Below are 27,183 nucleotides of genomic sequence, written 5' to 3'. Positions count from 1 at the left end.
GGGGACCACCAGAGAAGCCTAAACTCATCGCCACACGGGGCTGTTTTTGCGTGGGGCAAAACTGGGGCAGCCTTTCCTCGCCATCCACAACGTTCCGCATATGAACCGCACATTGCGTACTGGAGAGAACAAATAAAAAAAGAGAAAAAGACATCGGCCCCTTTTGGAGGAGAACTCCAGTGGCTCCCAATCAAAGTGCTGTAGCAGGGATTTGCTGCTCCAGCATGAGGAAACAGCAGCAGCAGCAGCAGCTGTGAGACAAAACCGGACTCTTGGCTCCAGAGGCCATTTTCGCGGCCACACCACTTCCCCCTCGTCCTTCAGACAGACTGAACCCGTATAATTTCATATACACAAAATGTCAATTTTCTAGTGATGAAGTCCAGGCAGCATCAAAGCGCATACCTGTTCATGAGAGACTACAAACCCTCAGCGTGATCATATGCTACTAGCCTATTGCCGTCATGAACCCCTTTACGAAGGGCAACCCTTTCATTGTAGCTTGTGCATGGATGAGTGAACTGATTAATGATCTCCACCCAGGCCAAACAGCCCTCCCATTTAACCTGATATACTTAGCTTCACCTTGTCCTGATGAAAGAAAGCTAAAGCCATTTAGCACGTGAGAAGGCACTAGAGGGTTTCTTGTAGAGTGTGGCTAAAATAGATAATACTGAAATAGATTTGTGTTGTTACCAGGGTATACCTTTGCCTACCACTGGATTAAAGAATCCTGTAAGTCAGCAGCCATTAATTCACATGGCCAGATCAGGCAGAAACCGGTTCCAGACGACAAAAGGGGCCTGGCCTTAGCCCGTCCACGCACAACTTCCTGTCCTGACTGGGATCCAGTGGCCACAGTCAAAGTCCAGCTGGTAAATGATTACAGAGGAGTTTGGGTGCTGAAGCAGAAGGAACACACAGTCTGCTCGTGAGAAACTAACGGCAGACGATAAACGCCACTTCAAAAGGAGACGAGGGCGGTCATCACTCACCACGGCTGTTGAGATTCAAAATGTCTGCGGCTGTTTATTTGTTTTTATCTCTGATCTGAAACCGTCTGCGGTTAATCGCGTCTGAGAAACGTCCAAACTTTTACCGCCATGTGCCGTATTTCTGGTTATTGCAAGGAGGCGGTCTTCGCTGTGTGGGGACCACATGTCTGTGCACAAGCATTATTCTACAGCGGTTCCCTAAATTAGCTAAATCCTTAGGAGCACATGACTGGCCCTGGACTGTGATGCTAATTACATACGAAAGCTCAAGTGATGCCATTTTACAACCAAATTCCACCCCATAATTATGTATACACAAATGTCAGAAGATGAGAGTTTTGCTTCTGGAATATTGTGCAATTCTTAATTAGGCACACAATAGCTGATCACACCCTACATTTGAACAAAGGTTTTTGCTATGCTTCAGTCGATGGACCTGTGTCAACAACTGGCCCTGAGAAAGACTGATGACTGATGCCTTGGGAAGCCATTGCTGCTAGTTGGAGACGTTTCAATGTCACTTTGCAGAAAATAAGAGAATTCATTGAGCCTGAGGAGGAAGAGACAAGCTTCTGTCTACAGTATCAATTTTAAAGTCTGTTTATTTATATAAACAAGTTTTATTGCACATTCTGTCTGAAGCAATACATTTTTCAGTCTAGCTCCCTAAAACAAAGCAATGACTCATGCAGTCTCAGAGATATCTATCATCACGAACCTAGTGACAGAACGCCACAAGCTTCTCAATCAACTCACTTTTTCATGCTCGAGTGACTAATGTTCCTTGCGTCTACATCGATTCCAGTCACTGTGTGAGGGAACCGGTACGTTGTTTGCAAAGAGTTCTCTTCGAAAATGCCTGCTGACGCAGACTCCCAATTTCGGTCGGCAAGATGAGACGTGAAAAAGATTCCAAGCGCGGGTAACATTTTATATTTTTCCAAACAGACCAAATGACACCGTACACAAGCAAAGGCGAGGCACTGCCACTCAATTTATTTCTGCTTTTTAATCAGTCTGGAGCGAAGCTGCTCCATCCTGCCCCAGCCACACACACCAAATCCATGAACCCCGCTCAGACGGTGCAGTGGCTTGCTGAAAGCAGCATTTGAAAAGTCGTCTCCAATTCAGAAGAACATAAAACCTGATAAGTTTCTAAAACTGCTCTTCCCTCTCAGCTGTTTTCTTGGGATCCCAGCGTTGTGAGGGATAATAAAGAGCGATGGATTTGGATGGGGGAGGGGGGGTGGTGGGTTGGGAACTGAGCAACTGGCACAGAGTGGCGCCAAAAAATTTAATAATAAATAAAAAACTCCCCTCCAAACCAAATAGGCTGGGAGTTCAAAAGGAGAAGAGAGCGCAGTTGCCATAATATGCCTGTCTCTTTATTGATCGCATATGCAGCAATCCTATTATGCGCTTCCTCCATGAGTACCCAGAGGCTCATATCTACAGTAATGTAAAAATATAACTGCAGTGGAGGGAAAAACCTGGACCGGCAGCCCAGAGGAGACCTGAAAAAGCCTCCATTTCCCAGGCTGCTCCTGCATGCCTGACTTCCCCTCCCGGAAGGCTTTGGAGAGCGAAAGACTGATATAGGAGATAAAATAAGAGAGGAAGAGCAAAACAGAGAGAACAGACGAGATTGGGTGAAAAAAAACTAAACAAAACTAGAGGGTAGAGGGGAAAGAAAAAAAGGAAAATATGGGAGTGAGGAAAGTTTATATATGTGGATAAATATGGATACCAAAGACAGAAACAAAAGAGACAGAATGACGCATGATAGGAGAGATTGGGAAGAAATAAATGGTAAATGGACTGCTTTATCCAAAGTGCTTTACAATTGATGCCTCTCATTCACCCATTCACACACACACACTCACACACCAACTCACAAGGTACCAATCAACTCCTTGGGAGCAATTAGGGGTTACTGTAGGTGTCTTGCTCAGGGACACTTTGACACGCCCAGGGCGGGGGATCGAAACGGCAACCCTCCGACTGCCAGGCAACTGCTCTTACCTCCTGAGCTACGTCGCCCCAGAGAGCAGCCATATGTGTAAACAAATGTAGACACAGTTTAGAGTAAGAGTCAGTTTGCGCACTCGTCGGTGTTAGTCTTCACATGCTCACTGAGCTGAGAACAAACAATGCAAAACAACTCAAAAAACCTGACAGATGGGAAGGTGCTACCGCTGATTCACACAAGCAAAACAGGCAACATGTTTAGACTCTAGTCTTCCCCAAGCAGTTAAAGGAGATGGAGAAGTGAAGTGGGAGCGAGGCAGCCAGAGTTCTGCGAGCGGGAGCAGCTGCTTGCTTTGTGGCTGCTGGCTCGTGTGATTTGGTTCAGGTCACTCAGGGTCAGCACCGAGCAAAATGGTGGGACTCCAGTTACAGCCTGCGGGGCTGACCCTGACGCAGCAAAAACATCTTTCTTCAGCCAGTTTCTGAGCTGAACCTTCAGTTTGAGTGTGAAACCTCAAAGCCTGAAGCGCTGAACTGCATCATGGCCCGGTCGCAATGCAACTCACTCAAAATCTCACACAGTTCCAATTTGTCCAATCACAGAGCCAAGATGGCCGGCTTTGGGTTATTTGAACCTTCCTCGTTAGTAATAATTCACATAAAATAGAATAAGAGAGCCGGTTGACAGAGCAGCAACACCCTGTGAAGCCACAGTGGGTGATATAGTGAGGTAATACTGTATGGAGAATTGCATTTATTGGCTGGGAATTTACTCCGACAGCACAGTCACTAGAGCTTGGCCCCCTGATCTCCACGCCCTTAAACTGACAAATTTACAAGGGGATTCAATGGAAATGGGATATCATGTGTTTTCATTCCAGTTCTGGTCAAGATTACAGTTGGACATACAGGCAAGATGCTCAGTTTGTTGCTAAAATCACTTCTGGTTTAAAAAACACCTCAAACATGTGGTTTGCAGAATCCCCATTCTTTAAATAAACATGTAATACTTATCATTGGAGAGATTTTCCACTGTTTTTCTGCAATAATATGCATTACATGAAGTTCATTATCAAATGTAGTCAATCTTTGAGGCTAAAGGGATTAGACATAACCATATACTTATCTCTGTGTAATTGCAGATTTTAAGACATGCGGGTACTGTGTAACTACTCGGTAAGCCTAAAGACTTACTTGACATATTTCAACATGCACACAGACAGTATACAGATTGTATTCAGACTGCATACAGTATGGACAACATTCCCACAATGTAGTACAGCAGAAATCTATCATGTCAACAAGTCACAACTGGAAACAAAATGACTACTAAGCAACAATTGCTCTTAATGTGAGCAGCAAGGCCCCTGCATAACAAAGTGTGACATAACAGACAGGTTTGGTTTAACCCCGCATTATAATTATAAAGAGGATAACTACACAGTCATACATAATACCCCATAAACGGGCATATTTTGGTTTGGGTTAAGGTAAGAGGCAGATATAGGTTTAAACATGTTGTACTGATGATGATTTTCAAAAGTGAAACAATTAAACAAGCTATTCAGTCATAATTAGTATCTATTACATAGTTATAATGAGCACATTATCTAAAATGCCAATTATACATTTTAAAGAGATTTCAAGGATTAAATTAACTATCAGCACTAATGACTCGTAGAAACCTGGATTATTATTCGTATAGCACCTGCAATGGTAAATGCTGCACAAAGTGCAAATAAACAGCATTATTCACCTTGCTGAATTCATCCAGCTGATGACTAAAACCCAAGGAACAAGTGATTGAAAAGTGAAATGACTCCAGGGAAAACTCTCTCTGACTCAGCCCCTGATGAAGAAACCACTCCGTCTGCGAGACAGTCAAACTTATACGAGTAATCGCTTAGCAAGAGATGAATGTTTATCTGTTTGAATGGCTTAGCGTGAATGAGTTAGCGTTTCAATGCAATATATGGTCTTTTTAACTTTGATCAAATAGTTGCACAGTAGGTGCTACATTGTACATATGTTGTTTTGTCTTCAATATGATGATGATAGATGATGGTGATTCTACTTATTATAAGTATGATAATGCTGATAATGATTATTTTAGTTAATTTCACTTGTGTAAAATGTAATTATTGCCCAAAATAATAGCAATAACTCATGTTCCTCCCCTTGCCCCTTGTCATTTCATGAATCATATACCTTAGAGTATTTGGTGCTATGTTTAAATGCTCACATGCCAAATGTCTCAAAGAAAGTAAAATAAATAAAGGCTTGAATATTGACAGACGTATGTGTTTTGTCTGCAAGCAGAGCAGGTAAAAAGCAAATGAAGCAAAAAATCTAATTAAAATGGAGAAAACTGCAGATAAACAACAAGTTAATTTGTTCACAAGAATTAATTTGCACGCAATGGTTTGAAACACAATGGTTTGTATATTTGTGCGTGGTCACATGGGTACGTGATATTTTCTGCGTCGTAATTTGGATACGCATGTGTGAGTGTGTAAGCATGTGAGTCATTTGCAGGTGAGTATGTGAGTTTGCGCATGTGCACGTAAGTCATTAACCATGTACAGGCACCTACATGAATTTGTATGGGTGTGGGTGTGTATGCATGTGTGTGACTTTTTATGAATGGGTTTGGGAGGCCCCGTTTACACACAGTACATGTAGAACATGTGCATGTTGTGTGTTTTTGTGTGTGTGTGTGTGTGCGCGCTTGTATATGCATGTATGTGTGTGTGCGCATGCTTGTGAGTGTCTCTCTATGCAGGTTTGGACAGGACTGTGTGGTGTAGGGTTGTAAAAACGCCCACACTGTGGGGCAACAGCTAAACACAGTGTGTTTACCCACAAAGGGATTGAGCAATACCTCAGACACGTCAACAGATGGGACTACCCCCACTCTCGATTTTGAGCTGGGGGGGCAGTAATCACAAAAGCCACACCTGGTGTTGATCACCTCTGCCATTCTGGCAATTTCAGTCATGGTAAAATAACTTTCAAAATGGCTGCCAGCCAGCAGATGTACCTGGATTGGAACAGGACTCCACTGAATCCCTAAGTTCCATGTGCAAATCTTAAGCAAATGATTTAGCCAGGAGCTGAAGTGATTTTAAGGACAAAATGTGTCATCCATGGAACCTGCATCACCCTGCACCCTATAACTGGTAGGTCACGAGCAGATACATACACATGCACACACATATACATACATACTTTATGCGCAGGCACAGACTTCATGAATCTGCATACATGTACATGAACATGCAAACCCATACACACTGACACTGACATGCATTCACAGACAGTGTGACAGGTATATGTACATACCCCTACAAATGCATCCCAACAATCATGCACACAGACACACATACACGCAGACACACATGCACATACACGCTTCCAAAAAGGTGCATGTGCATGCGCACATACACCCAAGGCAGAGAAAAAGGTCAAATGCAACACAAAGGCAATTTGTCAAAGGTGATGAAAACTTGGAAGCATTTAATGTGGTATGTTTCAGCAATTCAGCTGTCAAAAATCGGAAAAGAGATTCCCTATTATAGCTTACCTCCTCATACATACAGTAATGTAGAAAATAGCAAAGAATAACACATTGTTGCATCGACAAGTTGTCTATCTTACGGATCGGAAAGGTCAAAGTTCACCACCCTTGACACATTCCTGTCCCACTGCTGTGCCCAAGCTAACAGCCTGAACAACCGAAAAACCCAGGTGTCAGCTGATCAAAGCCTTGCAGGGTCCGACCATAGAGAACAGCTCCGTCGCCACAGAGCCGGAGCTGAGCATTGGTGACAGGGGGCCTGAGAGTGATTAGGGAGCCACATCCACATGCTTCACTGTCGAGGGATCTCACAGAGAGCTCGCTCAGCTTACATGCTGAACTGGTTACCCCTGATCCACTTCACATACAAGCTTTTAAAAACTCGCAGAGCGAGCTGAGCATTGTGTGAGACGACCGGATGGAAACATCATCTTTTTTTTACCATGATTAGTAAATACCAGCTCCACACTGGGGAGAGCAAAGCATGAATCCCTAAAATGTTTTAATCCTTACCTTATAATGCCATCCTTTCTTCTGATGGCATTATAAGGCCAGGATTATAATGAGTCTGATCTTTCAGATCTCTCTCACACATACATGCGTGCACAACACACATGCACGTGCACAACACACATGCACGTGCACAACACACGTTACCCCCTCTCCCATTGTGAACTCTTGCCTGAGAAGTGATGGGTGGTCTGTGCTTGTCACAGTGGTATATGGCTCTGGATGGTACTCAGGCAGTCTGTGGGACATGCCCTGCTGGGCTCTGGGGCTTTGGCTCCACAGGGGAAGGTGTAAACCCTGGAGAGCAGCTCCTGTTCGCCAGGGTTTCAGCCTTCTGTTTATTGATGAAGGAACCACTCCTTCGCGTCAGCAGCAAATCTGAGGTCAAGCAAGTTAACTACACCCCAGTATGGGCTCAGTATGCACCATGCAGTCACTGTGGTCAGATGTAGATCCTGAGAGTATGTCTCAGCTCCCACAAAACTGGTCATTATTGACCTCATACAAATAATCTTGACACACTCTGCTACTTGACACACACACATACACACACACACAGCTATACACACCTACACATGCAGGCACATGTACACATGAATATACACACATTCATGCACTCAAACACACATACACACACACACAGAGTTATACCCACATACACGCAGGCACACGTACACATGCATATACACACATTCATACATTCAAACACACACACACACACACACCACACACACAGGCCATAAACTGTGCATACACCCTGAGCAAATAAGCAGAGCCGATGTTCCATACAGGCTTTGGGTTTATGAGCCTTTTCCAGCACGTGAGGGGCTGGGGATTCACACAGAGGGCTGCTGGGGTCATAAAGGTACAGTATGACAGTTTGAGTTATACTGGTGCTGTAGGGACCTGGGGAGGGTACACAGGTACTGTAAATAAGCTCAGGGTAAAATGGGTATTGTAGATAGGATTGCTGTTATACAGGTAACAGGGCGAGGAGGGTGGGAATGGATGGAGTGAGAATATTGTGTATTTGAACAAACAGCTCTTATCTTCTTGTACTTCCCCTCTGATAGGACTCACACGTCATCAAACATCCCTCTTCAAATTCAGGTGGCCTTGTTTGTTCCGCTCCCGATCCCCCCGCCTCTCCAGTCGTGCCTGGCTTTCTGATCTGCAGCCCCACTGCAGGAAGCAGGAACAAACAAAGCCCGACCGGCGTCCAGCACGACCGAGGCCTCAATTCAGTTCCGAGAGGCCGAGTTCCCAGAAAAACTCAAATTAGAAAACGCAGGTGCGGCCCGACACGCAGCCGACACGGTTATTTACCCTGGCGTGGAGGAAGTAAAGATGCGGCACGGTTCCAACAGGAAGCGGGCAGGTGAACTACGCAGATGTGCCCGTGACATGCAGGGCACCCTCAGCTGCAGGGCTTGCGGGCTCCCATCCCAAACCCGCTTTAGCCTCGTTAGCGAAGGGAGAAGCCAGCGCCGCCTGCAGAGGGGAGAGCGGGGGCCAGCCAAACGGCAGCCGCTGGGCGCACGCCCACCACAGCCGCCTCAAAACGCAAACATCGACAAAAACCGATGAACTGGAGCGGTACGCGTCGCCGAAGGCGGGGGCGGGGACAGAGCCGTTCCGAATCGCCCTCTGAGCTGGAGCGACTTTAGAGGGGAGAGGAGAAGCTCTGAGAGGGATCTGTGGTGAGAGGGTGTTGTGGTGGTGATGGGGGGGTTACTGAAAAGCAGGCCCATGAGTCCCAGAGCCTCCGGATTTTTCCAAAAAAGATCTTCAGACATTGAAACCAGATGTGCCTTTGGGGAAAAGCGAGACGCTTTGTGGATGGATGGATCCACATGCCGCATTTACAAAGTGCCAAATACTGGGGCAAATTCATCGCGGTTTCTGGGGGGGAAAAACAGGGCGTGTTATTCTTTTGACTTGCGCCACTGTGTTTGTTTGACTGCTTGCTATGCTCCAGAGGCAGCTGTTGTGTCTGCAGGGCCTGTGAGGATCGGGTCCATAGACCCTCATTTGTGTCCCCACAAGACTGCTGGCTTGTCACAGAGTTTGGGAGCTCACTGAGTGTGGAAACTGCAGCCATCTCCCCCAAGTCAAAAACAACCCATCAACTGGCCAAGAGGGCAAGGGCTGGTCTCTGAGGTTTGTTGACATTGAAAGCGGTCCCAGACTGCTCTGAGGTGTGTCCTCCTCCTCCTCTCTCACTCACACACACGCACGCACACACACACACACACACACACACACGACGCACTCATGGCAAAGCACACATCACACACTCTCTCCACACACAACACACCCACATGCACACACAAACTACTCGTCACACACACACACACACACGCACACACAAATACTCGTCGCACACACATGCACATACTTACACACACCCCCACACACACACACACACACACACACACACACCTGTGCCCTGCCCCGCCTCGCACAGCTGCTTTGGCAGTGCAGTGAGAGGGCTGAGGAGGCTGCAGGCCCAGCTGGAATGTGTGCGTGGAGATCAGAGGCGGGGAGCAGGATGTGAGCGATCGCCCGGGCTGGCTGTTCACACCGGGGATGAATCACGAGCAGGCAGCCCAGGTTTCGGGGGGCCCCTCCTGTCTGGAGCTGGCGGAGGAGTCACTCCGCAGACGGCCCACCAGGTATCGGCGCAGGAAAAGGGGTCGGACGGGGCACCCCGAGAGGTTTCGACAGCGAGGCACAGTATCGCCACACAATGACAGCTGAGGCCTCAGGCTGCAGTTAGTCTACAGTCTCACATCTTCTTGCCTAAAAGAATGCCCCCGTGCTAAGTCCCAGTGCGGTCACCACACTGGACGACTCCTGTGCTGACATGTTGAAATGGAAAATTACCCAGTTGATAAACAGGGGGATTGATGTTCGTGGGCAATACTGCGTGATCTCCATGTTTTTTTTCATGTGCGCACCGACAAGAATGTGCTAATTGGACCACTTTGGCACTCCTTACAATATCATGTCCGATAAAATGAAAAGCATATTTTAGCTGACCACAGGACCTAAAGAAATTTCTGGAGTAAGTAAAAAATGTCTGGCAATAGTATGGGTCTATTTTAAAGAGTAAGCACATTTGTATGAACTATGATATCATTTTCAGTGGAAATTAGGTGGTTAGAGCTGATGAGTCCAAAAACATCCAGTTCTGTGAAAATATGAATTACTGTTATAATGAAAAATGGCACAAGGAGCTGATTTGGCCATTACTCGAGCAGCTGAAATGACTAGGCTAAGCATATTTTTGAGATAAAACATGAGGAGAGAGAATTTTCTATCCCACCTCAGCAGCCTTACACATTATGTGCACTTGACACAGTCACATTACAGTATGAAACATGCTATCACATACGACCTCACTTTCACCCACCTTCTGTATGGATCTGACACATTTAAAGAGAGGCTCTTAGGACTGTGGTGTTCCCTCGATGCAGAAACTGTGCTTTCACTCTCCGTCTCTTATTTCTCCTCCTCTCTCTCTCTCTCTCTCTGTCCCCCCCCTCTCTCACACACACACACACACACACACACATACACAGCTCTTTGAGAAGGTCACAAAAACACTCCAAGTCCTAAACCATGAACCATTGCACAGTGGAATGTTGAATGTTCACTTTGGTGGAGGGGGGAGGGGCGGGGGGCAACCATTGTCAATCCTGATTTATTCTTTAAAAGTTGATCATTACAAGGAACTGCCTTGTTGTGTGGGCCAGTCAAGGTGGGGAGAGGGTGGGGGGAGGGGCGGTGTCAGATCAGAATGAATGATGCAGGGACATGTGGCCGGGATACCTGAAACTGCAGGACCCCCCTCTCTTAGGGCCACAGAGGCCAGAGCTGCCCCCTTCCCCCCGCCCCGCCACCTCAAACACGTGTCCCATGAGCTCCCTGGGAGCTAAACAAACAAATCACCAAATCTGTGCATTAGTCAAGCGCTCAGCAACACAAAGCCTGCAGGACAGGAAAAACAACTGAGCGTTAAGGAAAATGAATTCTGTAGAAACTGATAGAAATGCACGATACCCATGCCGCTCTTGGCACTCAGCGATGATAGCGCCCACACAGTAAATCCTAAAGATTCCTCTTTTTATGACCCATGTCTCAGAGGAACAGAGAAGGCCAGCAGGCATCGATCCTGTGCAGTTTCCTGCAATCACAGCAGAAGGCTCCTGTAGCATTAAAGGTCCAAGCAGCCGCGGGTGCCCTCGAACCCGTACAGCCAGCTCTGCGGTGGTCATCGGTATAGTTTTTTTTTCCTCTGACAACATCAAGGCTATCAAAAGCAACTTTCCTCCCAGGTTCGAAAGAAGATATGCATCAAGGAAATTGCTAGCCTTCAAACAACGGCCTCTTTCTCTCAAGGGACCGTACAGTTTCCAGCACTATGTCGAGGTGCTGGATTTAAACTTTGGATCAGAGGAGTTTCTGCACTAAATTGGCTTTTACTCAAGCTCCACCCTTGCATGAAATACAGGAAAGTCACATGGGTGTGACATGGATCCGGCTGATTCATGGGGTCCGTTTGCACTTGTGATGCACTTAATCTGAATAAAATCTGAATATGAAAAAAAGAGCGCATGCATAGCCAAATCAGGGTTTCCATGACCTCAGACGATTTCAGAAGGGAAATCACACGCGTTCGGCTGTCATCGTTGTCACGGGTACAGCTTCATTAGAGAAAACTACAATAAAAAACGTCAACATCGGCATGTTCACAATTAAACCATCATACAGCCACTTCTATTAAAAACAAGTGAGGTCAAAATGAATGTTATATTAGGGAGGTATAACCTACACACAGCATTGCTGTGCTTTTAACAACATGCTCCGAAATGCAGAAGACACGTGCACATCTTTTTTGTCATAACAGCACTGTAACTGCTGTCGGGTCATCCTGCCCAACCACGGCATCTGGAGGACCCAGGGTATCTCCAGAATTGCTGCCCACTGTCTCAATTCCTTCATGCCCCGAAGGGGATTTTTATGAAATGAATATGCTCATTTAATCCAAAACTGGGATGCGTGCCCACGTTCAACAGCATAATGAATGTTTTCTCCACAGTAATACAGAACAGAGATGCATCGGTGAGAAAAAATTCCACTGCAAACAATACAGAGAGCCAATGCCACCAGCTAACGTCCAATGCTAGCCCTTGAAGTGTCCATTGTGAGTCTGCGTGATAAATGTGCAGGTAAAGCCTCCTCCATACAGAACCAACCAGCCTCATATTTCTTGGCCAACCCTGTCACCAATTTAGTCGGAAACAAATGAATCGTCTCAGCTCATTATGAAACAACATGTATGCACCAGCATGTGGGAGACCTTTGACCAAAAATGCAACTTTTGATTGCATATTAAAAAAAAAAAAAAAAAATTCTTGAGTATTCATAGTGAAACAAGCCACAGGAATAAAAAAAGCATGGCAGTTGGTTGAATCTTGCATTTTTGTTTTATGACGACAAAAATTATTCATTCATGTTGAACATGGTGTGAGAAGAGAGCGATTACTGTAACCATCTGGAGACACAGTGACTAAATGTGTCATGTTTTCTAATAATCCTCTTCAGTAAGTGGAACAATTCATCATAATGAATGTAGTCTGTTGTGAAACTAGTATTTTACTGGTATTAATACACTATTATCTTATTACATTATTATAACAGCTTTTCAGTGGCATCATATCAGGCTTTAATAAATTGTTATTGAGAGTTTCCTATTTTCACGACTCAACGCTTATTTGACACAGTCATTTAAAAGACCGTACAAAGTGCACTTTAACCGAATGGAGACTTTTATTCGCGATGGCAGTATGAGCGAAGTGAGAAAGGGCTCGCCCTGCTGGCTGTATCTGGAATCGTTCCAGATAATCCCTGGGGCTGGACTGGCTCCAGGTAGAAAAAAGCTGGCACTCTCATTAAGAGGAACCTCTCCGAGATCCAGCAGTTCAGTTCGCCGAGGAGAGAGTTCGTATCCAGCCTGAATTAGAAGAGGGGAGCTAAGTGCAAGAGAGTCAACTGCGCTTTCAGCAACTGAAAGTTTTGTTGTTTAACGTTAGTGTCCCGCGTTCTCTAATTCTAAATCGCCTACAAGAATGGAATATTGTGCAACACGTTAGAACCGCGATCATATGGACAACTTCTAGAACTACGTATAGAAATCGATCGACGGTCAACATGGTCTAAAGGTATTGCTTTGGGGAAAGTGATATCTTTATTTACAGATTTGAACCCGGTATGGAACCTGAAGGTAACCAGTCACTTAGGATTTCAGTGACCTTTCACTTGTCAGTGTAGCTATTTAATATATTTCGTCTTGTAATTTTTGCGAAGAAAATACTGTTAATAGTAGATACAATTTTATTTTATTTTAATTATCACCCTATTTAACTTAAGTTTTATTTAGTCAATAACAAGTTATCAAAGATATGTAGACTAAAAGTGGCCTAACCTTAGATTATGTCCAGTACATAACAAAAATAGGTGCTCGATATTTTGGATTGTTGGATAATATATGGACATAGTCTGCGCACACTTGGGCTAAAATACACGCATTGTCAATAAAGCAGGAGATTATGATACTTTTTTTCATTTCCTTATAGAGAACCGCAATTAAAGGACCAGCTACTGGATATCTTCTGAGACTTATATCAACTTTTGACTGACAAGGAACGCCTGGGAGAGAGTTTCGCCTGGTTTTTGTATTCAGCTCTCCCAGAAATGGTGGGGCACCTACATTTACAAGCTATGGATGACAGTCTAAAAGGAAAGAACAGGGAAGGGTTGCTCGACAGTCCGGATTCTGGGCTTCCCCCTAGCCCAAGTCCGCCCTTCTATTCCCTGTCCCCGGCACTGCTAGAGACGCGATCCGCCAGCTGCACAACTTCGGCTGAACACCATGGAGACTATAAGAAGAAGGAGAGCAAAGAAGGCAAGCTGGTAAGCAAAAAGTTTAAGCCACATGTTTGCCAACCCATTGTTAACGTTATTAAAACTTAATATTTGTAAACACCCGGGCTTTTGATGATAAATATGCCTATAGCATTGGTTGCAGTATTTCAGCAGAAAGTTTCGAAATATTAAAATTTAGACAGCCCGCCAACTAATCCTATATGTACAAATATAACAAATGCATTTTTATTTCGAATGTAGGCTAAGGCTATATGAACTGTATGGATAATTTAAAAGTATAGTGATTTAAAATGATATATAAATATTTCCTAATTGGCTATTTATTTTTTACCTTTGGATTCTAAACGTACATCAAAGTTTTCAGGTCAAGTTACAAGTGTAGGGCAAAGAAATTAGGGGTCAATCGATAGTGTCGGTGCCTCAGTTGTTGGTTCTCAGGTAAGTAAATATCTAATCGTCAAACAGACGAGCAAGAAGTTAACAGTGCGCTACAATTCTGATAGTTTTCTTTGACAGTAGCCGGTATGAACGGTGCACACTGTCGCCGTCCATGTTGCTGAAACAGGACACTTGGAAAGATTTTTTTCTTTCACCAAACAGAGCTCTAATTACAGTACTTGCTCTGCCAACATCTGGACATAAACTGTTTTGTGCTTTGTAGAATTTACCTGACCCTCGGATACACCAATGTACAAAATATTTGCAAAAGTGGTGATAAAAAAATGCACAGCGTATACAGTTCGATGTTATATGGATTTCACAGTTAGGCAAATATAAATTTAAACCATTGGAATAAACGTATGATGTGCTGCAAATAATAGCGTTTAAAAAGATTGTGCATATTTTGTTGTTTTATATTATTAACGTGATCCAAATAAGTTCCCCAATAAATTCCCTCATCTGTAGTGCTGTTTACTTAAGTTTTCCGAGATCTGAGTAAAACATTCAAATTATGTGATCCTACATTTCATCTGGTCGACAGGTGCTGAGCTTTTACTTGTGTTTATAACAATATAGACAACCACAAGAGGTCTGAAAAACAGATGAGAAATCCATTTTAAAAGCATATGGCAAAAGCTAAGTTCTGCTGCAGGCTCTTGCCTTCCATTTGCCTGTGATTCATGAGTCCCGTACACAACACTTTTGTTAAACTAGTTTTACCGTACACTGCTCAAGGCAATGATACATATTTTAGAAATGCCATTTCCCGTAACCCGTTTAAATACTTAGAAGTCAGACGTCATGTGTGAAATTAAGATAAATGATTTAATACTTATCTGTACTTGAAATAATTTCCCTATTCTTAAATATTCCACGTAATCAATCAAGTGGATTACCCTATGCAGAAGTGTTGGAGAGGCAGTACCTAATGAAATACTGAAAAATGAGTCCTCTACTGATAAGGACTGAAAAAAATGCCTTCGATTTTTTAAACATTACTGAGAGTTAATATTTCACAGAGGGAAATACTTTGACCCATATTATTTCTTCTTTCCAAGAAAAAGGGATTATGGCATTTAAGCTATTTTAGGACATTTAGCTTACTTGTGGATTTTAAGCAGTGACACATTCTTATCCATCTTTGAAACAAAAAGGTGTCCAGAGGGCACATTGGCCGTCTCATGGGTCTACGTGAAAAGGCCTAAATTATTACCATGCCCTAGTTTTTCACATGCCAGCATTTCTGACTGGTAGCCTGTTCTGCAACAGAAGCAGGTCATTTGATCAGGGGTTGTGGGTCTCCGTGTGTATGTGGCCCTACAAGAACAGTAATGTGTATGGATGTATTTGTATGAATGTGTGTGTGTGTGTGTGTGTGTGTCTGGCCTACACACTGACCCTCTGTGTTGAGGATCTGGGCAGCAAAGGTTGGTCTGCGACAGCCTCTCCTCAAGGAGGAATCAGGGGCTAGAGCACAAACATTCCTGCTTGCAGTCGGAAATCGGAAATCCCCACAAGACTCTGCCGACAGTTAAAAAAAAAAAAAAAAATTTGTTCTGACAGTGTTGTGGGAAGCATTATTCATGACCTAAATAACAGTAGCAGGTGTGATTGGGATAATTTGGTGGAGGAAGAAACTCCACTTAAAAAGCCATATTGATGAGGATGGAAAGCGATGCCGAGAAGGCCGTGGACAGTGTTCGGTTTTGCTGCGGTGTGTTTGGTGGAGTCTTTGACAGGGCTAGTGACAGCAGGTGACCTCGCTCTGAAAGCTTGTCTGTTGACCATTGTCCATCTCAAAAAAGCTCTTCCTAGAACAGGACCAACTTGCCTCAAAATCTCTTCCTAGAACACTACTGTCCAGCGCATTCTTGCATTCTGTAATAATCCTGCACTTCGATGTGTGTCATGTAGGACTGGCCTCTTCTGCTGAAGTGTTTCCTTTAAAAAAATATATTTTCACACATTTCTGCTTTTCAAATCTTTTAAATGGATTCAGTGGTTGCATTGTTGTGCTTTTCTTTCATTACAGTACAAAGGGCTCCTTGAACCCGATGCTTAGCTCCACACGTGTAGGAGTTGCGTGACATTGGTTTCTTGAGCCCTGAAAAGCGGTGATATGCTCTTAATCCTCTGAATGAGTGGGGTGGTGGAGCGTACCTGTGTTGCGGTTTCTTGCTATAACAGGAGCTTTGATAGAGGTGCATTTGGCTGCAATGTCTGCTTTTCCCAGAATACTGGTTCTGGAAAAAAAAAACAGCTCCTGCACTGTTATTGCAAATCTTGACAATGCATCAAAGGGAAGTCCATGTTTTTGTTTTTTTAAACACTTTTTTTTCTTGTTAGCTTTGCGTTTATATCTGCACGCCTGACAGAAGGTAGACGTGCACACACTTGCACACGATAGGATGTTTCTCAGGTTCTATTTTGGAGTGTTGTTATATGCCATCTAAGAACAATCCGAAGGTTCTATTTTGGAACATGCGGGCTGGCAGGGGCTGTTGCAGACCGTTGCATAAGACTGGTGGCCTCTCTCTTCCAATTTAATACCAGGGAGATGGGTCTACGTCGACCTTACTGTACAAATGCAGACTTATGTGTTTTCATAAAACCATTCTTCCCCCTTTAAAAAGAGAATAGAGAACCACGGGGAGTTGAACTTTAACAAGGAGGATGAAAGACAACATTCAGACCGTTTCTAAGCAGTATAAGGGTCAATGGAGTCTGTGTATTAATGACCTGCTGTAAAGCCAAACTCACAATTGCAGCAGAGGTGGTCCACCTTCAAGCACTGAGGTCTGCTTTTTTAGCAGTGATGTCTAGACTTTATGTCCAGCTGCATTAGCCTGTCTTTAGTCAGAGCCCAATTCCCACACGTACGTATCGTGTGAAGTACAGAAGTGCTGTGTGGTTTAGGCACCATCCGTGCTCTTCTTCCGTCTCCGTCTTCAATGGAGAGTCACAGAGGTATACTTTACCATAATGCATACGCTTATCTATATTAACATTACTGGAACCTAAACTTCAGCCAACCCTATAAAGCCATATTCGTCAGGCCCACTGTGGGCATTTCCCTGTGAGGCGTGCAGTTGCCTCACACGCTCGAGTGGTCGGCCGAGCCGATGAGGAGGTGATAAGGTGTGAAGATGCGCTGGGGAAACTCCCACTGTTCACCACTCCAGACTTCACTCCGGCCACAGTGTGAATACAGCACTGTGCAGGACTGCAGCCTATCTGTGCCTGTCTGAAGGCTTTGGAACTTTATCAACACCATCAGTAAAAGAGGAAGAGATTGGACACAGCGCTCAGGGACACCCGTTTGTGTAAGTGTGTGAGAGTGTTCGTGCATGTGTGTGTCTGCGTGCACGTGTGTGTGTGTGTGTGTGTGTGTGCGCGCGCGTGGAAGCTTTGCATCTTTGCATGGCTGCACACTGGCCAGGTCCGGCGTTCTCCACAGTCGGCCGCTGGCGGGGGGAATGGGTTCCGTATGCGCTGGGTAAAAGCGGCACATGTGGCGGGAGAGAGCGGGAGTGAGCGGGGCCCGGGGCCCGGGGCCCGGAGCCCACCTACCACTCGCGAGTGTTTACGCTCGCAAACGCCCGCCAAGGCATTCCAGGGGATAAACAGCCCAGGCATTCCTGTCCAAAGTACAAAAAAAAGGGAAGATGGGGATCTCCCCCCCCCCCTCTTTTTTTGGTGTTTGTTCTGTTGTTTTTCTTTCCAGTCCCCGAGGAGCTGGCGGGTTAGCGGCCCTTCCGGGGGAGCGCGCGTCTCTGGAGTCACGGCGCTGGTAAAGCGGCTCTGAGCTGCGCTCCGTTCGCCTCGGCGCGGGCTGGCGTCCAGCTGAAAAACAGACGAGCGAGGCGTCCGCTCCCATTCGGCGAGAGGCGGCGGGAATTACCGCTCATTCAGATTTAGGGGGCGGGCCGCAATGCAGCGAGCGGTTATACGTGACCGGCCTCATGCGAGCGCTTTCAGATGAATCACGGCTGCGTCTTTCGCTTATTCCAGCCTGTGTGTGTGTGTGTGTGTGTGTGTGTGTGTTTGCGTTTGTGTGTGCACATGCGTTCAGTCTGCCGCCAAACACTTCTTGCAGCAGTTACTTTCATGCCTCTGGTAATAAGAAAATAAAAAAGAGACTAAGAACAGTGTGAACGCAGCCTCTGGCACCACTCTAAAGACATTATTAATTTTGCACTATCAGCTGCAGCTGTGCTCTGAAGCAAAGTGGCTCCCCCACCTCACTCACATGCGCGCACACACACACACACACATTTTTTCTGCTTCCATTATGACCCCTCTTCCTCTCTTTGTCTCTTCCTCCATCTCTCCGATGCGTTGCATTGTAACTGGGAGGCTGGCCTAATACCAGATGTGACCAGATGAGAATCAACTGTTGTGAGAAGCAACAAAGGCTTTAGCGAAAAAGTCACGGCTTAAAGGAAAGGCAGGTTCTCGAATCCTCCGGGATTGAAAAGCGGCTTATACTGTATGTTCTGATAAAAGAAAGGAACTGGGCACTGAAAGCCAGCTTTGAAAGTGGCTACTGGTCTCTGAATCTTCAGTAATGCCCTGTCCTAAACTGATAAGTGACCCTAAGGAGTGAGCAGAGAAGGGAGGGAGTGTGTGCCATTTTGTGCTCATGCCCTCACTGGGCCAAAGGGAGGGATGTCTAGTCTTCTTTAGACCGTCCTTGTTTCCTTCCATCACAACAGAAGGTTAATGCCTCCACAGCTAGGGATCAGCTGCCACCTGAAAAAGAAGCATTTCTTTCGTTTTCTCCAAAATGGAAGGGGGGAGGTGTTCATGTTGGATGTTTCTGCACTGAGGTGTCTAGAAAATCCACTTTGTGCCTGTGAAAAGCACCCGGCTGCTCTCTGAAAGAGCAGGGCGGAAAATTGCACCATCTACGTATAATACCGTGCAAAATGGAAGTGCCACTGGCTTGCATAAGAGTCACTTAAAGTTGTGTCTGTTTCAGCTGTTGACAGTGATGGCCTGTACAGGGGCGTGTCGTGGACCATTGTGCTGTTTATAACTGGGCAAAAATAAGTAACCACTATCAAGCATTGCCAGCCCTTCTGGCAACTGACCCACACCGTCTGGCACTCCCACTTAAGCTCGGTATGGAGATGATTTATGGAGGCTCTGTGATGCTGGTAGCAGACGGAACTGTGACAGGGCTTCGTCCTGGAGACCGAGGGTCAGGCTCCCTCACGATTGGCTCCCGCGGCCAGAAAACGGAAGGACGCACGGCCCTTTTATCTGTCCCGTGTCCATACTGCGTTTGCTCAGTGTGAGATTAGAGTCGGCATTGTCTGCACCGACGCCTCGCACTCGATGTGCTAATTTGTTCAGTTCATTTGTTGTCGGTGTTCTGGCGGCTAATGGGTTTCCCGGGCCAAGTGCTATTTGGAGAGGGGCCGGTTTGTGTGTGATTTGGGGTGGAGGGGGGTGGCTGACTGGGCTGTCAGAGCGTGAGAGAGAGAGGGGAGTATTCTGCGCTGTCAGTTTGAGTTGTGAGCAGACACTTGGAAATCTGAACCTGGCTTCCAGAAGGTGATGAGGGGGCACCGTCCCCCCCCCCCCCAGCACATACTGATCGGTAGAGCTGCTAAATGTAGCACTCATGAGTCTATTATTATTATTGATAATAATAATAATTACAATAAACAACAACAATAATAATGTTTCTTGAATGGAGTGTGCAAAGGGGAGAAGACATGCAAAAATGGGGACTTTTCTCTTCCTTAAGTTTGGGATTGTGCAGGCGGCTCTGAACGTTGACCTGTGCTCTGCAGTATATTGCAGAAGAACAGGTTTTCTGAGACTTGAGTGTTGGCATGACTTAAATGCAGAGCATATTTTTGTCTCGGTTTGACATCTGCCTCGACAAGCAAAATCTCAGGATCTGGCCCCCGGGTTAGACAAAGAGATGGAACATTAAACCAGGCCGGATCAGAGGCACTCCCTGCTTTCTGCTAGGCTCAGCAGAAAGAGACATTGGCTCGGAAGGTAAAAACAACAGGCGAAGAGGAGGGGAGAGGTTTTCCTCCTTCTTAAAAAATCTAATTAGTTGCAGAATGTAAAATATCTGTGAAGCAGGGCTGCTCATCGAAAACAGGGCTGTCGTTTCCCTCACAATTTTCACTTTAACGCGTCAATTAGATACACGCGTTAAGTTGTTTTACATTTTCTGGGCACAAAAGGAATTGGTGTTTTAAAATGGAGCCCAAGGGAAAATGCCACACCAAATGTACAGTAGGTCAGTTAGCCGCATTTGATTATTAAAAGCTCGCCTTGTACAATGAAGCACCTTCCCTGGGTTTTTAAGATGCTAATTTCACAAACCTGCTCTGCAGATATAGAACTATGTATACCGAATAATTGGTCAGGTTATAGGATGGCCTCTATATTGGTGAAACAGCTGCCCTGGGGGGTATTTCACAAAGCAGGATTACTGATTTAGCTGCATAACTTAGTCACTGACTTTGAAAATGGTATAGTTGAAGTTTGGTTTTCCAAGGCTGGTTACAGCCTTAAGAGTGGTAAAACTGCAGGGATTTTTCATTAAACCTAATTTCAATGCAATAAGTAGGGTGTGTTTTTGGGAATAAATTGTTGAATGTTGTGTCGGCAAAGCTGTCGGTGTAATATTTAATATTTTTCTTCCCTCCTGTTTAGCTGCCTTATCTCCTCCTGAACTCCACGGGATTGGACATCAAGGCTCGTATGCACCCTGTGTTCTTTGGTGAGAGCATCAAGGTGAACCCAAAACCAGAGCAAGAGATCAGGTGAGTACCTGCCGACTATCACACTGCAAACACCGAATGCTACTTTATTTATATAGAATATCGACTGCGTTTCCAGAGTGAACTAATACACAAAAGACAAAAAACCAACATCTGTCTGCAATCAATCCAGCCAGTCTGTGCAATGCCATACTGCATAATGCAACCAGAATGATCTTTCAGTAAGGTCTAAACAGTGCCACCTGGTGACTGCTTCTGGAATTTTGTTGTGTGATTGTTACCACTGTGCAGTGAATGTGAATAGTCTTTGCAACTCTGTACTCTTGCGGCAGGTGCAATTCGGAGGTGAAATACGACTCGGACAAGCACTACCGGGACCAGGTGTACTGCGCGCCGGTTCCCACGGTGACCTCCTACAGCGAGACCATCGTGGCGGTGCGCAACTGCACGTGGCGGAGCTACAAATCGGAGCTGCAGTTCGAGCCGCGCCAGAGGCCCCTGCACTTCCAGAGCACCACCATCATCTTCCCCAAGCACGCCAAGAACATTTACCGCACCACGCTCCACTACAACGCCTCCGGGACCCGCCGCTGGTTCGTCTCCAGCGTCCAGCTGGAGTCCAGCGAGGACGCCAGCCCCTGCATCATCTACACAGAGGACATGTAAAATATACATATATATAATCCCCTTTGCCCCTCGCCGTACCCATCTCCCCCCCTGGGTAGACAAAGTATGTGTGTGAGAGATGGCTGAGGGAACCTTTTCTCTGGGTGTATAGGTACTTGAAAATATGCATATATTTTGCTTCACATATATGCTATTAGCGACCAAGTATTTAATTATTTATCTCACTTTTGACTCGCATTTGATCTACCAAGTTATTGGTCGAGGCTAAATGGATAAAGGGAAGGTAACAAGTGACCCATGTGTTACAATACCCGCGTTTCCCATCAGTCCACGGGCATGGCTTCATTTCAATGCTGAAATGCAGGGATTTAACGGACATGGGCTTTGCCCATCAGGGGTACCATATGGCAGGCAGAAACATGAAAACCTTAGCAAGCAAATTAAATAAGCATTTAAACTCCTACTCTTTATTCTGCACCAAAGAAGAAGAACGAAAATCAATGAAAAGCAGTGAGAGCCAATTCACTCTGGAGAGACATTCAGAGGAAATGGGTTAGAAATGTGAAAGGCAGCATCAACGCTGCGCTGAGATTTACCATGTGCATAATGTGCGTGTATTCCGCATAATGACCGAATCAGGCTTTCAAGACCACTGCATTCTCTTGACATTGTACAGAAATTAGAGCAGTTTCATTTTTTAAAAATTAACATTTAAACAGGAGCAGTGCGAATACAAATAAGAACACTTGTCCAGCCAGCCGAACGGCCGTAAGAAACCTGTTTAAATGAAAGATGTGTGGAAGTCTGCTTGTATCAGCAGTAAAGTGGCAATGGGTCCTGTGCTAGCTGTGCTTCCTGGCTCATTCATCCCATTTAGCGCAGCGGAGTCCCATAAACATTGTAGTCACCACCTCCCCATGTCCAGGAACGATGTTGGTTAAGCTAAATTCCTTAAAGGCTTGAAAGTACTAGTCTGGGCTTTTTTATTGCTCGCATAACAGTGGCTGATGCATCTCGCTGGCTGTAAAATTTTATACGGAGCATAAAGCATTCTGGGTTGGAATGCAACAGCGAACAGTGAATGCGATCTTGAACTCATTACCGTCTTGGAGGAGGGGATTTGGGGGTGATTTGAGGTGCGCATCGAAACTCCCGTCATTTTCAGTATGAAGATTTCCTTTATTACTAGACGAATTTGATGGTGTTGGCGAGGGGAAAGGAAAACAAAGTTACGTTCGCAGGCGTGTCAAAGGTTGGACCGAAGACATCACACTGGGGAGGTCTCTGCCCTCTAAGCAATCTCAGCCTCTCTCAGTGTTATCAGGTTCCCAGATGGTCACGACTGATATGGTTAGCGCCGCAAGCTGGAACATCTCTCAGCGCTGACAGGCTTTCCTGCATCAAACAGCCAGGGAACCCGATATCACTGTTCTTCAAAGCTTGTGTGAGCAACTCGGCCAATCTCGCAGTTCCAACCGTTGTGATCTCACCGACGCGTTTACAGTGTGTGCACTGAATCTGGAGTGACTCTGAATCGGGATCGGTTGGGCCAGTCTGGCCGTGGCACACTGCAGTGAGGCCCCTTCAGTGCGTGTGCTGTAAGAGTAGGACGTGCAGTGCTGGGGGAGCCGTTTAAGAAAAGCAGAGTTTATGTTATGTTTAATGTGGCTGGGGCCTTGGCTTAGCTCAGGACCCAGGGACAGACAAGAAGCACTATGAACAGCAAATCTGCCTTTTACGGCTTGTCAGCACTGCGGACGAATGCTTTGATACTTTGTTAGTAGAAGCCTGTTTCCCACCTGGAACAGTGTGAACGTATAGGCTTGATCGGCCAAGGAGAAGAAACGGGCTCACAGATTTCCCGTGTTCCTTTATTTTAATGTTTTAAAAAGAAATAGCTTACCGTTAAAAAGAGATGTCGTATTCACGTCGACACGCTGTCATATTCACATGAATACAACATGACCTGCCAAACATTTCTAATTTTGGAAAAGGGTTACCTATCACCCAGAGAGGGTGAGAGCGATGGAGACAGAGAAAGAGACTGAGTGTGAGAGAGAGAGAGAGAGAGAGAGCGAGCACGCACTGTATCTACCCTGAGGAACACCAAGTTCAGAGAGAACGATCCTAACTTTTTCCAGTGCACAGAGTCTAATGAAAGGATTTAATCATATTTGTCATCTGTCCGTCTTTGTTGTTTGCGTTGCAAAAATGTGGACTTTGGCAGTAAAGCGCTCCTGGCAGTAGGAGCTGGGAATTGTACTTTAAATGGTGACCAAAGTTTGAGTGAGAGAAACAGACAGAATTACTAGACTACCCAAGGGTTAAAAAAAAAAAAAAGCACATTGTTTCTCAGCGCAAGAAAGAAATAATCAAAGGTTGAATTTAAAACACGCGCACGGACGGCAAAGGACATCTGTAAGTCTGACATCCCTGCATTCTACCCGCCAGACTGCGTTTTCTTTATTTTGAAAAGAATGAGAGGAGGGAGGAAAAAAGTCTCAGACAGACATGGCTGCTGTGCACGGGAGGGGGGCGGGCAGGGGCAGCTCTACAGAATAGTGGGGTTGAAACCCAAAGAAAGGGGGCTTAATGTCTAAAACAGATCTCTCACGTACAGTAGGTGAGCCAGCAGCGGGTCCCAGCACTCTTACGTTAGACATCTGAACGGACGGTCATACAGCAGAAAGGGGTTTGTCATTGTGTGTGCGTGTGAGTGTGTAGCAGGGGTGGTTATGGGCTGGAAGTACTCGTGCGCAGATTCAGATGCTGGAACTGATCCTGTGTAGCACTGAGACTGGGATGGAAGACCAGCTCTGACTGTGACTGTCTGTGACTGTGTCTGTGTTCCCCACAGAGACAGACTGTCCCAGAGTCCTCCCTTTTACCTCTGTTTTGAACATCCTAGGCCTGCTGCGGCCCTTCTGGAGAGCACAGAAAGTAGAGTATAAAGGACATGAAGAGAACCAAAAGGGGTCACATTCTGTCTCCCCCCAACATTTACTGATATGTATATAGTTTTTTGCCCCAAGTTGAAATCCTAAATTGCGACCCTCACCAGTATGTTGTGTGCCTTAGAGCAGTCAAGCGACTTCCTAAACCATATCATACCCATCTATCATCGACTGGGCTTTGAGAGAGGAAGAGAAAACATACAGGAAAAAGTGAGGTACGGTGTTCTAAAGCGATGGGGCACAGTTCTAATGTAAAATACTCCCACAGAAGTGAGAAAGCACACTTCCTGTCTGAAATGCACTCCCGGGGTTCGCTTGACGTACAGAGGGAGCTGCAGATTCGGTTTATCTTGTCGAGCCTTGCGGCTCTGACCTGCTATGCAGCCCACTTGTGTCCTTTTCTCCTTGGTCTCCGTTTCACGGCCTTACCTTGGCCCTCATACCCTTGCTTTGGAAAAATATAGTTCTTCTGTGGCACTCTGGTGAACATGACCATAAAACTGACTATGTGAGCTAGAAGACAGCTGAAATCAGTCACAGGAAGCCAGTAGTGTAACACAGTATGTAGCTAATAATCTCTAAACTGAAAAGCTTATGTTTCTGTTAAGTTTTCTGTTAAATTTCCTTTGGAGTATTCTTTTCAGATTATTTTTATTTTGGATTGATAGATCGGTGTTGTGTCTGACCTGACAACTTACCTTTTTGTCTGTCTTATATATATTTGAATTATAAAAGTTTAAATATCGAATCTGGAATATTGAATTTCTTACCTCAGTTCTTATTTTATTTTAAGTTAAGCTTTTTTTTCATTATCTTGAAAAAACAAAGAAACAAAAAAAAAACAATACTGTATTCCCTTGCTTTCGGTTTGAATGCTAATATTCACTCTTTCGATGACACCGTAAAGTTGAAGAGTTACGCATTTGTTTTAGTCTTTAAACAAGCAAGTAAGAAGTAACATGTGACAGGACAAAGGGAGTGCATTCAAGTTATGTTGAATTTAGTCAACATACTTAAAAAGACAATGCGTTTTCAAGGTGTTTGCGTACGGACGGCTATAGCTGAAAGTCGGTTAAAAGGAATGATCTGAAATGTGTAATGAGAGTTTGAAGATGGAAGCAAGACCATTTGCTAAAGTCACAATTGGCTATCGTTGGCTAATGTCTGTCACTGCACAGTCAGCTCACTGCATGCTAAATTTGCAGTGAAAGCTGGGCTGTAATTGTGACCAAGTCTGACATGTGGCGTCACTGGATCACTCGCCTTGTAGAGGTTGGAGGGGAAGTGATGGATTATGGTCTTTGCTTAGAGTCACGACGAGAGGCTCGGTAAGATGTCGAGGGTAAGAGCGATGTGATGTTCAGGAATGAGAATGGGTGGGATGAAAGTGTGGATGAAAAGGCATTGGGTTTGCTTCTGGTGTAAATTGCTTTTAATAACTGATTTTTTTTGTTTGTTTTTGTTTCCTAACATCTTGACAATTAATGTTCTTGTAAAATACTTTCATGTTGTATATGTGGCAATAAGGCACTTCATAATTATCTTTATATTTTTGTATATTTTCCCAAGTCTGTGCTCTTTCTTTGTTTTGGACAACAGATGAGAAAATAATTTAAAGAGACAAATGTATATCTTAATAAAAAAACAAAGCCCAAAATGTTTTGCAATTTTACTTCATTTTATCTTGCCTGTAGTTTATTCAGCACTCTAAATATTGCACATTGGCATATACTATTTGGCCATATTTAGTTCACTGTATCCTATTTTTATTAACCTGTGGAGTTATTTACCATCATGTTCTTGTGTAACTGTACCAATATTCCAGATGTCTAATTAGAGGGGTCTTCACACAGACACAGGAAAGTGCAGTGGCACCATCATTCAGGAGAGGCCACCATTTTGCTTTCGGGCTTCTCTGCCAAAGAAAAGGCATTTAATTTAATTTACCCTTTTTAGGGAAAGGGAAGTCCCAGAGACACACAACAGAAAAGGTTGTGCAATTAATGTGGTCTGGCTGTTCAAAAAAAGAAGCCCTGGAAAAAAAAGCCTAAGATGTCAGGAAGGAGCCCTACGGAGTCTTTGAAGTGAGGGCTTCGGCTGCAGAACTCTGTCACTGACGATCACATTGAAAGAGCCTCAGACTTCCCTCCTTAAATCTGTCACTGTGACCCGCGATTAGTGCTCCCCGGTCCATCTCCCTCCCTCTCTCTCTCTCACACACACACACACACACCACCGTTAGTAGTCAGGGTGGGTTCCACTCTGCTTATTTTCTTTCGCTTGTACCCCGGCAGTAAAGACAGGCATCCTATGGGCCCTCACAGAGGTAAAGGAATGAGAGATTTCACTGGTGCAGATTCAGAAAGAGAGAGAAAGTCTGTACTGGATAAGTCCATGAAGACTTTCAA

The 27,183-nt window shown here is 45.0% G+C and overlaps 2 protein-coding genes across 4 annotated transcripts in view; one reads left to right on the top strand and one right to left on the bottom strand.

Annotated features, from left to right (window-relative positions):
- Nucleotides 1-27,183, bottom strand: part of ccdc92 (coiled-coil domain containing 92) — a 111,980-nt gene that overhangs the window by 80,003 nt on the left and 4,794 nt on the right. The window lies entirely within an intron of this gene.
- rflna (refilin A) lies at nucleotides 13,003-26,432 on the top strand. Of its 3 annotated transcripts, none has more exons than XM_064354060.1 (4): nucleotides 13,003-13,324; nucleotides 13,692-14,028; nucleotides 21,127-21,236; nucleotides 21,527-26,432. In XM_064354060.1, exons 2-4 carry the CDS (start codon nucleotides 13,810-13,812, stop codon nucleotides 21,858-21,860), a joined length of 663 nt encoding a protein of 220 aa, XP_064210130.1. In that variant the 5' UTR covers nucleotides 13,003-13,324; nucleotides 13,692-13,809; the 3' UTR covers nucleotides 21,861-26,432. The 3 variants fall into 3 exon arrangements, with proteins under 3 accessions (XP_064210130.1, XP_064210129.1, XP_064210128.1); XM_064354059.1 differs by having other exon boundaries at nucleotides 13,004-13,277; XM_064354058.1 differs by having other exon boundaries at nucleotides 13,004-13,339.

The sequence above is a fragment of the Anguilla rostrata genome, chromosome 10 (assembly GCF_018555375.3).
Source record: "Anguilla rostrata isolate EN2019 chromosome 10, ASM1855537v3, whole genome shotgun sequence".
Classification (NCBI taxonomy): domain Eukaryota; kingdom Metazoa; phylum Chordata; class Actinopteri; order Anguilliformes; family Anguillidae; genus Anguilla; species Anguilla rostrata.
Note: the sequence above shows the minus strand (reverse complement) of the source record. Positions and strands in the feature narration are given on the sequence as shown.